We start from the raw sequence: 16,749 nt of genomic DNA, 5'->3' as shown, positions 1-16,749 counted from the left end.
AGATAAATAATAACGAAAATGAAATAGATATGATTGTATAAAATTAAGGAAGTCTGCCGTAACAATAACATATGTATGAGACATGATGTATGAAAAAAAAACAATATAGTTAAATTAATGATTGATATATCAGTAAAATGAATTACAGTTAATTCTAAAATAACAAAGACCATGGTAAGCCTAGGAGAACGGCAACAACTAAGAATAATTGCTAACCTGAATTTGACTATAAGTATTAACCAATCTAACAAAACTTTTGGAACCCAAATAACTACAGATAATAATATTAACAATAAAATTATTCAAAAACCATAACAGAAGAACATCTCATCTTTCCAAAGTCAGTGGACTGTATTTTAAATGTGTGGGACCTCAAACTCGAGGTGAGGACCGACGAAAGTCAGTTCATTGGACAATCAATCTCCCAATGAAGTAAAGCTGAAAATCTTCCCGCGGAGTACCACGACCTGAAGCTGGTGGAAATGTACTAATAGAACATATACCCTCTGAAGTGGTAATGTAGAATTCATAATGCAAAATGAATAACCAAACACAACTGTGTTGGCAGAAACAAATAAGTTTTTGTAATAAAGTAATAATTTCCGTAACTGGGTAGAAATATAAAATAATTCCACTTTGGAAGAACTCAACAAGTTACAAATATCACTATTGTATAATAAGAGAAATTAATACAAATGTATGGGAAAAAATTTAAATAAAACACTTGAAGAGAGCACAAACAAAACATTATAGCACAAATACTGCCAAACGAGAAGTGATAGTTCAGTAGAATTGAATATAAGGAGTCGCATGCATCAAGAGTGTGTGTCGCACTCTTATTGGAGGAGGGATTGCAGCATGATAACTTGCATGTGAGACACATTGGAATTAGTCAATTCCATATGGGTGGGAGTTTTAAGGCTTGTGGCGTGTGTAAGATATTTTTTTTGCATATAGAGGGCAACACTGAATGAGAATAGCTATTTATGTGGGTGGATGTAATGTACCGTATCGTAAAAATTATTAGAAAACTACTGTCACTAAGACAACCAATGTTTTAGGAAAATTCTGTCAATCTGATATTTGTTGCATTTTATGAGGACTTTCTTTGCTGAGCTAAACTCATATTGCCTTCTTGTTCTCACCATAAGTTCTGATACACTATAATTAGTAGCAATTTGACTCTACTTGAGTAGTTTATGCAATAATACACCTAGTTTAAGTTACAAGATACAGAATATTTCAACCACAAGTGTAAATGTAAGATATAACAGTCTACCTTTTACTTGATATCTATATCATTACATCAAAAGAGGTATTTAATTTAGTGATTGCCTAGTGCCTCACCTGACTAATGAGATATTTAATCACTTATTTTACCAAAGTGTTGTAAGTGATGTTACCTATAACAGGTATAAATCTCATAATAAAATTAATTTTTCACACACTACCATTTTTTGAGACTCAAAATCAAACATTAGTTTTTAAACTGGCCTTCTCACTCTTCCCCTCAAGTAAACTTTACCATAACTTGATCAATTTCCTGTCTTGCTTCCTTCATTTCTGATCCTAATCTGTTATTTTTATCTATTAATAGTCATCTTACCCAAACCTGTAACTTATTCTCAAGTAAGTTAACTCTGCAACTGAAGTGTAATGTACCTTTCTGAACCTATTTAAAATCACAAGGAATTTTCACATATTCATTCCTATGAACTCAACCCCACTCACACCAATGTAATAGCTGGAACAGCTATTAATTTCACCCTTCCATAACTGGTATGGAATAACTAGTCAGGTGTATTCATGTAATTCTTCAAATTTTCAAGGAAGTTTCCTGCATGTAGCATGACATTCTTGTTAACTGAATGTCAAAAGATGATAAACATGTATTAATTATTTTACTTAAGTAAAGGTTGTATATGCCACTGGCTGAAAAAACTTATCACTTGAATCTGGTGTCTGTCCCCCGTGTAAAGATGTGGCACAGATATTTACAGAAATTATTAGGAATTAGCATTTTTTTCTTCCCTATTAATGTTATTTGGAAAAAATTGTTGATGTTAGCAGCATTATATTCTGGCATACCACACATCAAAATTTTTCTACGAGTTTGGGTGGTATATTAAAATCTTTTTGTCCTCATCCTGTGCAAACTTGGAGTTGAATTCTTCCTGATCTTGTCTCTCACCCCAGCAGCCAAAGGCTGGTTAGTTTATGTATAGCTTGGAACATTTGTGAATAAACTTTCCTTTACTTGTTCACTTTTGTGTTTCTTTTGCTGTCCATGCTCAAAATTATTCTCTGCAGTATATTTCCTGAAGTTGTATCCTTGGAGATGCTTATAATCTTTTGTTGGAATCAGTAGACCTGAATATCACTGACAATTTAAAAAAAGAACATTTTGGTGCTGTGACTAAGATGTTTGTTATTGTAGAGCTTACTTTGAACATGCTTTCTTTTCCATGTCACTATGTATTTGTAACTTTCAATAATCATTAACATGGAAAGGTACTTTCTGAGACCAAGGTAATTGCTAACAAAACCATGTATTGCAAGGTGCTGGTTTGAGTTACCCATGGCCAAGAATAGTAGCAAAATGAGCTTGTTTGATGTGAAATGCCATGACAAAGTCAGGTGGAGTTGCTAGTAATCCATCACGATTCAGCAGATTATTGAGTTAGGAGCCTTCCAGGACAGCAAATCACATAGAAAGCTCCCTAAGACTGTGTCTGTCATGTAAACTGATGTGGAATATGGCAATGATGCTTATCCCTATGTGTTGTATCATTATAATGATGCACAATTATGTGCATCACATTGTTCTATGAAAGAACTCAACTAAGGATGCAACACTTAAACCTAAGAAATAAGATGAAGGCCTCCCATAAATGAACACAGCCTTCTGCTGTGCAACAATATAGAAGACTGTAGTAGGTGTCTGTCTACACCATCATCTAATTATAGTAATAATGTGAAACAGGTACACTCAATAATGTTTAAGGGGATGGTAAAGATGCAATGAAAACATTCATTTGATTGAAAAAATCTATGGCATTCCTTGTTTTCAGAGCTATTAAGTGGTGTTTCATGATAAAATGTAAGAATGCATCATGTTATAGCCACTTTATTATTTATTACAGTTAGGGCAATTGGTTGGTTGGTTGGAAAAAATCTACAACTGAAAGGGCATTGTGATCCTTACTTTGCAAGCTATCAAGTTATACTTAATAGGGAAACACTGGTCAAATATTTTATGATAACTGCTCAATTTAACAAGTGAATTCAACTGAGTTGTTTGATTGTTGATGATAACTGGGAATTGAAAAAAATTAAAATGCTGAAATTACTTTGCAATGTGCGAGTCGTAGTAAATGTTGGTAGACGTCTACTTGTAGAAACGCCCACAGAAAACTAGTGAACCTTTGTGTGCAAGTTGATATGTTTATGTGTTGCACTGCTACATAAGATTGTGCCTAATAGTCTGGTTTGTATCTATAACAAAGGAAAACAAATTAACATGGACTTTATAAATCAGGCAAAATTTCTATTGTTTCGTATGTATTGAGTTTATTCCAGGAAGCTACTGCTGCCCCAAGTATTATTCAACATTAAGAGAGTGCAGTCCAGTAAATACAACTAACTCCACTTTCCAAGAATAAGAAATGGATTGATAAAAAGAAAATAATGATGCCTTTCAATACACAAGTCTTAACCCTCTAATTTACAATCACACATATAGAAGCCAACTTTTATGCCCTAAGGCTTCAACAAGTCTGTCCCACATGTGTAACTGATGTAGACCTGCATACAGACTCAGACTTTCTGATCTATCATTATTCTCGGTCACGCTAGAAAAAAGGATAATTTCACTGACAAAAAGTTTGGATAAAATGAAATTAATACAAAGCAATAATGTATGGTATTCTTCTCAATAAAAAATTTGCATTCATTCTGGCAAATGCAACTGGTATGAAAGATTTACAATATTAAATGTGTAGCAAATCAAACAACCTAATGAGATACATCCTACAGAATATAAAACATCTTTTAAAATGTTATAACTGCTCAAATATTATAACTGCTAAACAGCAACAAAAAATAATAAACAAATAAATTATATATACATAACTTCTAACTTACAATGACTGTTAACTGAGAAGACAGAAAGGAAATACAGAGACAAATTAAGTTACACATATAAAGTCATATAATACTGACTGCTCACTGGGACATTATAGTTGTTGAAGAAACATGGAATCAACACATTAACTGTATATCAGATTATCTAAAACTTTAACACTGAAGAGTTACAGCAATAAATTTGAGTTCATGTGTTGCATCTGTCTGGAGTGGATGACATCTTGGTCCTGCTGCTGAAGCCTTCAGTAGGTAACTAAGAATTATAACACGGTCATCCTAACAGAGCTATATCTGCTTGATGTCATTGTGGTTGTGTTGTTTGAAGACAGTGCAAATGCAGTTTGCAAGCTTTAGTTTGTGGTATCATATATGTAGTGATATGTTTGTAGTACAAGTCTAAAGTTTCATGAAAGCAAGATCCTGATTATGGTTGTGAAAATGAGAATACATAGAAAAAACACTGAAATAGTGGGTAAAATAAAGAAGTAACTCTACTCATTTGAAACTGTTACTTTGATATATTATCTATCATCAACTTAAGTTCAGATCAAGAAAAAAATGTAGTAATATCACACAACATGAGAGTCAAAAATCAAACATCAATTATAGGTTTTTAAATAAAACATAATATGACAAAGCCTGCCCTACAAAGTTGAGAAGTGCTATGGCTAGTGGTATTCATTAATAGAGCTGGGCAATTAGTGGAATTTGCTAATTGATTAACAATCAGGCTCATACATTCAACTAATTGATTATTCTCTCACAAGACTTAGAAAACTGGAATAAGTATAAATAGTAATAATCCAAAACATTAATTTTGGTTAGTTGATTATTTTTGTGAACTTTAACATTAATCACCTACGCTAAACAACCTTGAATTAATTGAACATAATAATAAAAAATTATAATAACAATATTTAGACTACTTGAATAATTTAATAATCAAAAATTATAATAACAATATTTAGACTACTTGAATAATTGAATAATTAAAAACAGTAATTAGTCAAATCCCTAATTTTGGTTCTTTTCATGATATTGATAGATTTAATCATAATTCTGATTAATCAATTACACAGGTTAACAAAAATTTTATCTTGCATATAAAAATAGCTAAACTTTCTGATATAAGACAGCTTTGAAGAAAATGTAGTTTCTTTGTATCATATAGTTTTCATGATATACAGTTACAGAGGTTTATAAGATAAATTGCTTATTTAATATACTTGAGGCATACACAATATTAACATCATAGCCAATAAAAAAAAAAAAAGATAAAATATTATATGCATTTGTCAAACAGTGGAATGTGTTGTATGAATATACAGGATTTTTACAAAAAGGCACTAGTTTAGATTCCCTATATTTACTGAGCTTGCTCCCACCATATGTGCATGCCTTACTTTACATCATAAAAGCAAATGTAGTCACCAAATTGCTTTGTTTGCACTGTGACTTTAATAAATCAATAAATTGTTTGTCAAAAGGCTGCTTTGTTTGTAATTTTTTTTTCAATATAATCATGATAGCCCAACCAAATGACTTTTTTCTATATAGACAAAAGCTAAATGTGTGGTCTCTGGGAGTCTAGATATGATAGAAAACCTTCAGTTAGATTTTTAGATTCAGGTTGATAAAGACAATAAACTTCACACTATCATTTGAGAGAGACAGAACAAAAATAAAAATTTGATAACCAGTATTATTTTACGGGACACTTATTGATGTAATCAACACCCATAGGTAATAGATTACATCAATTAATCAAGTTAATCACCCAGCTCTATTCATTAAAGATTCCAACTAAGCCAGATGAACAGGGTGAGATTGAGCTCATTTATAAGCCTTCAGAAACAAGAAATATACCTTGAAAAAAAATAAAGATACTTCTTTTTTGTGAGAAAATAAAAAAATTATTCAAAATTGAAACCTGACTTAAATTTAAGTTAGAACATTGTAGTATATAAACATACCATGTGTTTTCTGTTTTTTGCTACTTATGCAAGTACGTGCAGATTCCACATAAAATGTTGGTCAAGGTCATTAAGACCCTTTTGTTCTAGTTATCTATTGTTCTGTGTCATTCACCTAAAATAGCACTTTTTTCTTCCTGTTAAAAAGATAACTGCAAGTTCACTCACAGTAAAATTATCTTTCCTAATAGCAGTCAGGTGGCTCTTGAAGTGGTGACCTCTCTCATTTGGGAATGATCAGTCACATGGGTAGCACTAGTCACTTACGGAAAGTCTGATATTAAAAATTTAAGTACACGAGATTTATCCAGTCTGGAACAAGAGATCAGAGTTAGTCTTGTCTATGATCTGAATTGATAAGGAACCTCTTCAAAACTAACTTTCTGAAAAGGCAACTGTCTGTTGTGGCAGGTAAATGTTAACATTTGCTTAAATTGAAAATGTCTTTCCAATAATACTTACCTCCTCTCACACTACAGCTATTACTCAACTGCTAAGGTTTCTTTTCCTTTGCCCATCAAAGCATCGGTTTCTTTTTTTTTCTTGCTTGTTCCAGTCTTTTATTCCTCATTTAATTGCCCTTGGAGATATCTATCTCGAGACACTCTCCACCTACGCCCATATACCCTCCATCCTGGTACAATATATAAGTATCTTCTTCAGATAATACTGTCATTCTTTTGAGACTAACCAATCCACAGTTTAACACTGGCTCTTAGTGGGGAGGAGAGGTGGAAGGGTGTGACCAGAGGTAAATGTTAACTTCCAAAACATACTTACCTCACACTACAGCCAGAATCCCACATTGATAAGGTGGAGGGGCTGGTGAGGGCATTATCCATACAGAATGTGTCTGCATAGATTGTGAGTGTGCTAAAAAAAACCTATAAGATTAGCAACCTAGTGGGGAACCTCGCTACATCCAGAACATCTTCATCTGGAATCTAAATCATGCACTGAGGGTGGAATTTGACATATTTCATCATCAACATTGGCCAGGCCCCAACCAGGTAGCCAAGGTCCCCATGCTCGGGGTTGGAATTATAAGGTTATGGCCCCTATATCCCACATTGATGGATAGGACATTTGGACTGCAATATATATATTTGTGAGGGACTCCCAAATTGTAGCTATAGAGTGATGCATTCAGAGCCACTGGAATGACGACGAGAAGGTAAGCAACACCGAAGTGAACAAATCCTCTCCTCAACCTGAAGAAGTCCATAAGGAAACACATCAAACTAGGAATGAAGGGACCTCAAATGCCATACTTAACCTGAGGAAGCAGAAATCATAAGGTCTGGAATTATGAAGTGACTCACAGAAGTCTTCTCACATCTAAAGAAAGCCCAGAATAAGCAATATGGATCAATTTTCATACCAACCCCATCAAGGTAACTGGGGGTAAATCCTGAGAAAGTAAAGGGTCACAATGAATAAAAAGTCATTCTCTAGCACCTCTATAATATAACACTTAAAGGCCCTTAATGGACATAACAAATAATCGGGTTCTGATTGGTCATACAGGTGAAAAAAAGCAGTCAGAGGAATCAGTGAAAAGGATTTATCCCCTTCCCTGGCTGCCAGTGTCTAGGTAAGAATGACCTGTCTGGGTATAGAAGAACATAGGTAGAATGATAAAGCGTCCTGTGCATGTGCAGCAAAAACATTTCCAACTGGCTACATCCACAGGAGAGCAGCAACAAAAAAATAAACTTTAAGGTGATACACGAGGCTGAGGGCTCAAATGGATGTCAAGAAAGAGCATGAACACCACCTTTATATCCTAGGTAGGTAACTGAAAAGGCTGTGTGGGACAAAGGACCCAAAATGGCTTGAGGAGGCCTGAGAGCACTGGGGACTCAAAGAATTTCCTTCTCTTTGAGTATCTAAAGGTAGCCAATAAGACTGCCTTATATAGGGCAATTGTGGAAAATGCAAACCTTTGTCAAAGAGTCAGGTTAAAAACCGAGCTATGGTCTGGACAAAGTGAGATCAACCTCCTTGCAATACACCATTGTCAATATGTATACCATTTCTGCTGATAAATGTCCATTGTGGAGTGGCACAGAGACTGAAAAAGGTTGAACCCCGACACCATGTGAAGGATCTTCAGATGGATAAGTGTACAATGTTGGATCCTGGCTGCCTCAAAAGAGATGGCCAAAGAGATGGGAACTCCTGAAGGTACCACAGGAGTGGAAACCAGGGTTGAGCTGGCCAATCCAGTGCTATCAACAGAATACGACAAAGGGTTGAACGAATAATTGCTAGGACTTGTGGTAAGAGACAAAATAGTGGGTAAGCAAACATGCTCAATCCAGTCCAGTCCTGACTGAATGCATCTATTTCCAATGTCCCAGGGTGAGGTACCAGAGACCAAAATGCCAGTAGTTGAGTGTTCCAATAAGTGGCAAATGCATCAATCATTGTGTCCTGAACCAAGAGCAAGCCCACTGGAAAAACTCTTGATGAAACATCTATTCTGTCAGGAGAATCTGGTCAGGTCAAGACAATTGATCTGCCACCAAATTCATCACCCCCAGAACATAGTAAACTAGTAGGATGATGTGATTGGAGTGGGCCCAACATAGGAGATCCAAGGTTCAAAGTTCCCCCTTGAGAGGTAATGTAAGACACTACCGTGGAATTGTTGGAATGAAGCATGACAACTTTGCCCCTCTCATTTTGCTGATGTCAGGTTTCCACAGATAACTTTTACCAACTGGCGAGTCAACTGGATACTAGTATATGAAACATCAGTGCCATAAGATATGGTTTCATTGTTTTGTCTGTTGGCACTTTAAGTTAGCTTTTAACTATCAAAATGAATATAATTATAAATGTGCATGAGTATATAAATGTACATACATTTTACAAATTTGTGATTTTAAAATTGGGATTAAACATGACTTGCTACGATGATATGTTAGATGGGTACCAGCTTAAATATAAATACCATACAACAGCAGCTTTCATACACAAATCCATGTAACAGACCACTGGATGACAACTTCCATTACTGACCTAGACAGACTAATTGTAGTCAAAACTGTAGTTCAGCTGGTAATGCTATAGATTTTGTTAGATAACGTGAAATAAGAAAATTCACTCCACTGAAAGATAAAGAAATTCTGAATATGAACTAAGAAGATAAGATCACCCTCTCTCTCTCTCTCTTTGAGCTGTATAATAAAGGTAGTGTGTGTGTGTGTGTGTGTGTGTGGATTTACAAAAATACACCAATTCTATCAAGAGTTGTATTCCCCATAAGAGACAAAACAAAAACAATTCAGGTATAGCATAGTGCTTGTTTCCATTATCATACTGTAGGTGTTAACACTCCCCTGTAATCACAACTACACTCTACCTATTTATCACCTGGAAACCAGGTATTTAAATGATTTGTAGATATATACAACAGTCTTTTTGAGTTTAAATAAAATCTGTGAAATAATATTTGTTACACAGCATACACAACCATGAAAGCACCTGTGATAAAAACTTTTGAACTGAGCTACTGATACAAATACTTGAATGGTTTCTCATAAAACTTATATTATGAATATAAGTTAAGTTTCTTGAATTAAAAAAAGATTAATAATTAATTTATAAGAGTAGCAATACATTTGGTACATGTATATCATAAACTTGACTAATTACATAACTTATCTCATATCACTCACCTAATAGTCATGAACAAAAAAAGTAGGTTATCTGGTGATTTACATGATTTTAAACTTTTATTCCCATCCAGCAATTTTTAATGATATAACTTGTTTTAAATTTCAGAAAGCCTTTATCACATTTATAAATGTTTCTTAACATTCATATCAAGAGAATATAACATCCATAAATAAAAATGCTTGCTTAGAATACATAGCTAGTGCACCATAACATTTTAATTTTACTTAACAAAAGAGTTTGAAATTAAACAAACAAGAAAATGTATGTCTATACTTACAGGTTGTATATCTTATAATGATCTTTATGTCTGGTTTCTAGAAACCTATCAAACAAGAGATGACAAATGAAAATCTTTTAGATTGAAAAAATAATAATTCCAGTATCATCAAAATATTTAATTCTGTACATCTAAGACAAAAGTAATTACAAAATTAATATGTTCTAGCAACAACGTACATGTATCCTAGTGTTGCAGCATATTCTCTTCAATTTTCCTTACAACTTATTACCAGGACCTGAGAATAGTTTTGGCATAGTAGGGAGTACTAGTATTGAATCTTCAAAGGCTGCATCTCTCTGGAGCCTCGTGGCAAATGATATTTCATCTATTGTATTGAGGCCTTCATCAAATTAACATGATTTTCATATCATGTGAATGAGCTTCAAACTGACAAGCACTGTTATTGTGAACTCTAGTCACAACTTCATTAATAAGATTGTTGTTCATACAGGAAGAACATATACTAAACTATAAACCAATCTGCTACATCCACAGAAGTTTTCTGGGGCTGAACACAACAACAAGACCAGCCACATAAAGTAGAACAACAACAAATCCTCAGCATATACAAACAATGGAATACTTTAATGGTTTCTATGTCAAAACCCATCAAACTATTACTTGAGATCAATGTCTATACTTAAATGAAATATGAAGTATAGTCTTACACAAGCAACAAACTTATTGACAAAACAACCTAAGCTCTTCCACAGTATGACTATCTTTCATAAATAACACCACTGAAGTGATGACACTACAAAAATATCTAACAATCTGGAGCTCTCTTCCAAGACAACACTATACCATTCAGGCTGGTTAAATATAAACAAAATACTAAAATCACACTCAACTGATAAGCGCCTCAGGATAAATACCAAAAAAGAAGTTGTCTACAAAAAACACCAGGCAGATGTAATCCACAGAAGTTTTCACCACTAGTATCAGAACCTTATCTTCAAATTTTAAATTGTTTATTTCATAATATCTCAAAAGTGTGTTTTTGTGCATGTGTAGACACACACACACACACATTTACTTAAGCAACTATACCCTCAGCATGTTTATACATTTGACATTATAAAACTGATATATTTATTATAAATACTATAAATCAATATTAGCAGCCATCTCATTCAAAATTAGTATATTAGTATATTTGCCATTGAAATCAGATATAGGTTGATTAAATTATACTTTCAAAGGTTTCTCAGTTCTAAAGTTGTTTTGGCATTATAGACGCCAACCATAAATGATGTAAAATAAGAATTCCAGCCTGAAAAACTGGAATGTAAACAGAAAAATCAAAATGAAGCAATTTCTGCTGTCACTTTCCTGCCATAAACTATGCAATAAAGCATCTTAAGTAATTAATTAATTTTCATTTATTTGGGACAATTTAATGAATGCCCAGGCATCAGTATATTTAAACTTAAATTTCTGCAACACCCATGCTTCGCAAAAGTTCAGAGTTACGTGTCTGATGCCATTTGTTTTGTTTTGGTTATTTTCACATTTAGTTTACTTTATGGGCATTCTTTAGCTATTAATATTAGCTGCCATTTGTTTTTTTGTGGTTTTTGTGTTCCTAATTTTTTCTACATGTTGATGTCTAAGTTGTGTATAAATATGCTGGAGTTCTGTATCATAATGCAGATTTCTTCTTTTATTGTAATTGTTATGGTTGATGTTTTTTACTTTTACTTTATGAATATCATTTAGGTAGTAAATTTAATTGTGGTTTGTTTGTTTTTTGTTTGTGTCTTTTTTTTTGGATAGACATTCTTAGCTAGATGGCTTTTGTTTTGACATTTCCCAAGAAACAAATATCGATGTTCAAAGTTTTGAATGGACTAACTACCAATATAGTTTTTGAGTGGTTAATATTATATTCAGTGTTAAGAAAGCATCTGAATACAGTTTGAGTACAGCTACCAAAGTACAAACACCTGAATGACTGCAATCTTAATGAAGTTGTTTTATTTCACTCCCCCATAACAAATTTACTGGATTGAATTAAACCAAACCTGTAAAAGGTTTTTAAAAAAGATTTAAAATTTAAAAGATATGATCATAATAGAGTATACTTGGGTTACAAATCAAATTAATTTCATGAAAATTGGAATGTTTATAATAACTGCAAATCTATCATAACAATCAAATATGATAAAAATAATTTTAAAATATTAAATAGGTATAAAGGGTTAGAGAAACAAGTTGTTAACAGGTGGCATGACACTATTTGAGTTAAATCAATATGTGAATTTGATCATGTGATTCTTAAGAATACATAAGCTATAACTCTTGCAAAATAATGCCCTCCTGATGGTGATGAAGAAATAAAATATTGAAACATGTAGAGCATAAGAGACTGCCTACTCTCATGGTTTTTATTTTTATACAGTAAATTACTGAGTAAATGGTTCATTGTATTTTGAAACTAGGGACAGTCATACTTAAATATTTATTGTTTACCATTAAACATTAGAAACTATCCTATACAAGATTCCAAAATATGCTACATGGTATACCTATCATAGCTCATTAGATTTGATACAATATATTGTATTTGGAGGATTTTTATAAAGGGAACTAGAACACTAACAAACTTTTGAGAGGATGTTCTTCTTCTAATGAATAACATATGGCATTTAAATTTTTTGGCAAATTTTTACTTTTTGACTAAAATTTGTAACATTGACAATTTTGCCTCTCTTCTTACAATCTTCAATAATGATATCAAAAATTACCTTACAATTAACATAATAGTTACAGATTATGCATACATTTCTTAATCTCTTCTTACAATCTCCAATAATGATATCAAAAATTTACCTTGTAAGTTAAGATTATGCATACATTTCTTAATCCTTGCCTTACACAATCAAATACAAACATAAGCATTCACCTTTCAAAGTTATCATTTAATCCAACTCTTAACATAATATGCAGTCAATTGTTTTCCACATTGTGGTCTTCGACTCAGCAAAAAATACAAATAATTGACAAATTCTAAAATATAAATACCTATCTACATAATAAATATATAAGCTCCAACATAAGCCAAAGTGTTTAACCTTTCACACTTAATTTTATTCAATTCTAAGGAAAGTTATGTTGGGTCAGTTGTTTACCATAATATGGTCACTGACTCAGAATAGATCATATAATTAAAATGTTTAAACAACTCTATTCAATTAAGATCACATAATTAGCACAGTAGTTATAGTATATAAATAAATACCTTAAATTCTAATCTTACATACTTAAACACAAATCTAACCATTCATCACACCAAAGAGATAGAAAAAAATATTTTTTTTAAATGTTTTGTTAATTCTTTAACAATTTGTGCATTATTATGCTGATGTATTATTACTGTTTTTTAACAACTGGTTTATTGATTACAAATTATTTCAAATGTATTCACATCCTTAATGTAATTTTAGCTAACAGCACTGAATATTTTAACAAAAAAAATTAAAAGTTTACATATACAAATCTTTACACTTTATTTGTTTCAGACACAAAAATATAAGTAATCAATATAAAACAGCTGCCTATTTTTAAAATTAGAATGATGCAGACATTTTAGAACTACCAAGTACTTTAATCATTGAACAGTTTCATTAGCATATTTCTGCAAATACACAAACGTTAGAGACAAAACTATAAACATCAAATTAATACTAACCGTACAACTTCATCAATATGATTACGATAAATTCCTTCTAGTTTTTCAGCTGGAAAACCCATAGCAATGATATTGTTGCAAATATCTGATTCTAAAGTTAAAGAAAAGTAATAAAACCAAACAGATGAAAAAAAAATAGGCAAAAGGTATAATCAAGGTTACAAATTTTTAAATTTTACTAAAGAAAGTATGTAAGATACATTACAAATCTATCTTAAGGCAGGTAAAGAAATATAAATTCAAATTAGTTTCTGTTACACATATCTAGTATCCGTTTAGTAGTACTCTGTAAACAATGTGATCAGCTGTATAAAATTCAGGATTTTTATTACCTTTAAAAGTAAGTGGCTGATACACTTACTATAGGTAAGTAATCCTGTCAGTTTTAGTCAGAGCTCATGGAGAATCCCTACAGAGTTAAGAGGACATGCTAACACAGATAGCTTTAAAATGAAAACTATCAGAAACAACATTTCTTGCATTTTCTGACCTTTTTCGAACAAAACATGATGAGAAATGACAGCACAAATAAATGTATAAATTTACATCATACATTTAAATTTTACATGTTTAGCTTTCACTAGGAAAGTTTTAAGTTTCCTTTATATAACTACCATAACTTTGTTCTATCATTCTGACAATGCCTCTGAAACATGCAAATCTACTCAATACGTTTGAAAATGTGTTGCAAATTACTGAATAAATCAGTAAGAGCATGATAATATTTCATTACACCTGTATGAGAAGAGAATGGGTACTAAGCATATACTGCTGACCGTATGACAGTAATCACTGATTATACAATATATCTAATATTTTCTGCATGTTAATTTGGAAAGTGCCAGAAATATCTTCAAAAAGTATTTTAAAAAACAACTATTTTAAGATAAAGAGAAAAACTCAAAAAATTTGCAGTTAAAGTGATTTTGATAATAGAGTTCCTCCTGGATAAAAACACTAGTACAAAAGGCATATACAAAACAAAATAGCCACACAGAAGCCCTATCATTAGTTGAAGTATTCTGAAGTGATTTACCTGGCACCCATCATCTAATGAAAACACAGAAGATTAAGCAACAACTATTCAAAGTTAGATCAGTATCATTTGGATGCAATCTGAAGAATTCTGCTTAAACCTCAAACCATTCTATCACTTTACCTTCACTGAAGTAAAAAAGTTTAAAAATATTGTAATTGACCATTTTTACAGGTTATTTCAAATTATTTCACAAAAGAAAAACAAACATTTTTTCCTGTTTCATTTGCAACCAGATTTTACCTCACTTATCTTAATAACATTGTTTAATTTCTTATGACTGTTATGTGTACTTATTCATAAATGCTCACTTGCCTTATTTTGAAATAATGTACAAGGAAATAAACAGCAAGTTCTGTATGGTATCTAAAAGTGTTTAGTTGTTAAAAATTGCCTTATTTGCAACAGCTAGTGGGTTAACCCTTCATCATTTGTATGGCATCCAGAGACCCAAGGTTCAATCCTGCACACAGATGTTGCAAAAATTTAGATATCACAAAAAAAAACTGAAGCCCAGCTAGTGTTCATCAAGTGACATAAGATAAGGCAGAAGGACAAGCTTTACTTGAAAGTGTGGAAGAATGAATTTTTACAAATTATCTTACTAGCATTACTTTCAATAAAAGATGTACACAACAGTACTTTAACATTTGTTTTGTCTTTTCATTACCCACTAAAACATCTCAGCATCAGAGTTGTCAAAACAGAAAGAAAAATACATGTACAAAAACACTACAAAAACTAGACTTAAGCAATTAGTGTTATTTGACAATCAAATAATTGATGGTTCCATCAATCAATTAGTAAAATGTTCTCAAAAAACATGTTATGTACAAACACACAAACAAAGGAAAAAAAACTACCTTCACTGTAGTCAACAGTTCAGAATTAGTGACAGTAGCAAACAAAGAAAAAAAAGCTACCTTCACTGTAGTCAACAGTTCAGAATTAGTGACAGTAGCAAACAAGGAAAAAAAACTAACTTCACTGTATTTGTTAAGTATAAAGCTACATAATGAGCTATCTGTGATATATCAAAGTTTAACCTTAAAAGTTTATTTTCTATTTAGTTTGAACAGCTTTAGTGATTCCAGGGTCTCATGCTTAATTCCCATTGCCATTATACCTGCCCAACTGATTGCAAGGCTGTCTGCTACTGTCACTAATTCTGAACTGTTGACTATAGTGAATTTAGCTTTTTTTTCCTTGTTTGCTACTGTCATTAATTCTGAACTGTTGACTATATACAATACCAATATTTTCATTATCTGGTTAGTCAGAATAATGTAAATCATTAATAATCAGAAACCTTTATTTCAATTAGTTGGTTATTTTTGTGACAATAAATTTAATCATAATTTCAATTAATTGATTATTGGAATAATCAAAAATGGTAATAATTGGAAGCATTAACTTCAGTTAATTGATTATTTTGTGGCAACTGACGTAATCATTGCTCATAGATAAATTGATCAAATCATCCAACTCTACCCCAAGCATTACAGAATTATTTTTTTATATTCACTTGTTGAAGTATTTAACAAAGTAAAATATGCTGTCTTTATCTGGGAAATGTTACTGTTGCTACCCTTAGTGACCTAAATTATATAGCAAATTTAGGAAGAACTAAGGGGTGTTGCAAAATAAATCACACTTTTTTCCCCGAGAGCGTTACAAAGTAAAACAAGATTTTAATTCAGTCAAATTAAGTAATTCCAAGTATCAATATCGCTTGGCTGGGCCACTATTGTTCTCACGCACAAGTTTTAATCAATTTGCAAAAGATTTCAGCAATGCAACAAACATGTCTGTTTTTGTGGCTGTCTCTGTAAATACATCAATGAGAACACGAATCAAGATTTCATGTTTGTGTCTCTCGCATTCAGGCAAAGTTTTCAACATTTCTTCTGTGCATTGTTGAACAAAAGCTCTGACATTT

General features: G+C 32.2%; 1 protein-coding gene across 4 annotated transcripts in view; it reads right to left on the bottom strand.

The window, feature by feature from the left end:
* Positions 1–16,749, bottom strand: part of LOC106457294 (phosphatidylinositol 3,4,5-trisphosphate 3-phosphatase and dual-specificity protein phosphatase PTEN-like) — a 103,784-nt gene that overhangs the window by 46,891 nt on the left and 40,144 nt on the right. For 3 of the 4 annotated variants that reach the window (XM_013916683.2, XM_022383149.1, XM_022383150.1), the window contains exons 3-4: positions 13,775–13,859; positions 10,081–10,125 (exon numbers count right to left, since the gene is read on the bottom strand). In XM_013916683.2, the coding sequence (XP_013772137.2) occupies positions 10,081–10,125; positions 13,775–13,859 (130 nt within the window). Of the gene's footprint in view, positions 1–10,080; positions 10,126–13,774; positions 13,866–16,749 lie in introns of all 4 variants that reach the window. The other variant, XM_022383151.1, reaches the window with a different exon arrangement.

Source organism: Limulus polyphemus, unplaced genomic scaffold (genome assembly GCF_000517525.1).
Source record: "Limulus polyphemus unplaced genomic scaffold, Limulus_polyphemus-2.1.2 Scaffold313, whole genome shotgun sequence".
NCBI lineage: Eukaryota > Metazoa > Arthropoda > Merostomata > Xiphosura > Limulidae > Limulus > Limulus polyphemus.
This window is presented reverse-complemented; position numbering and strand designations above follow the sequence as displayed.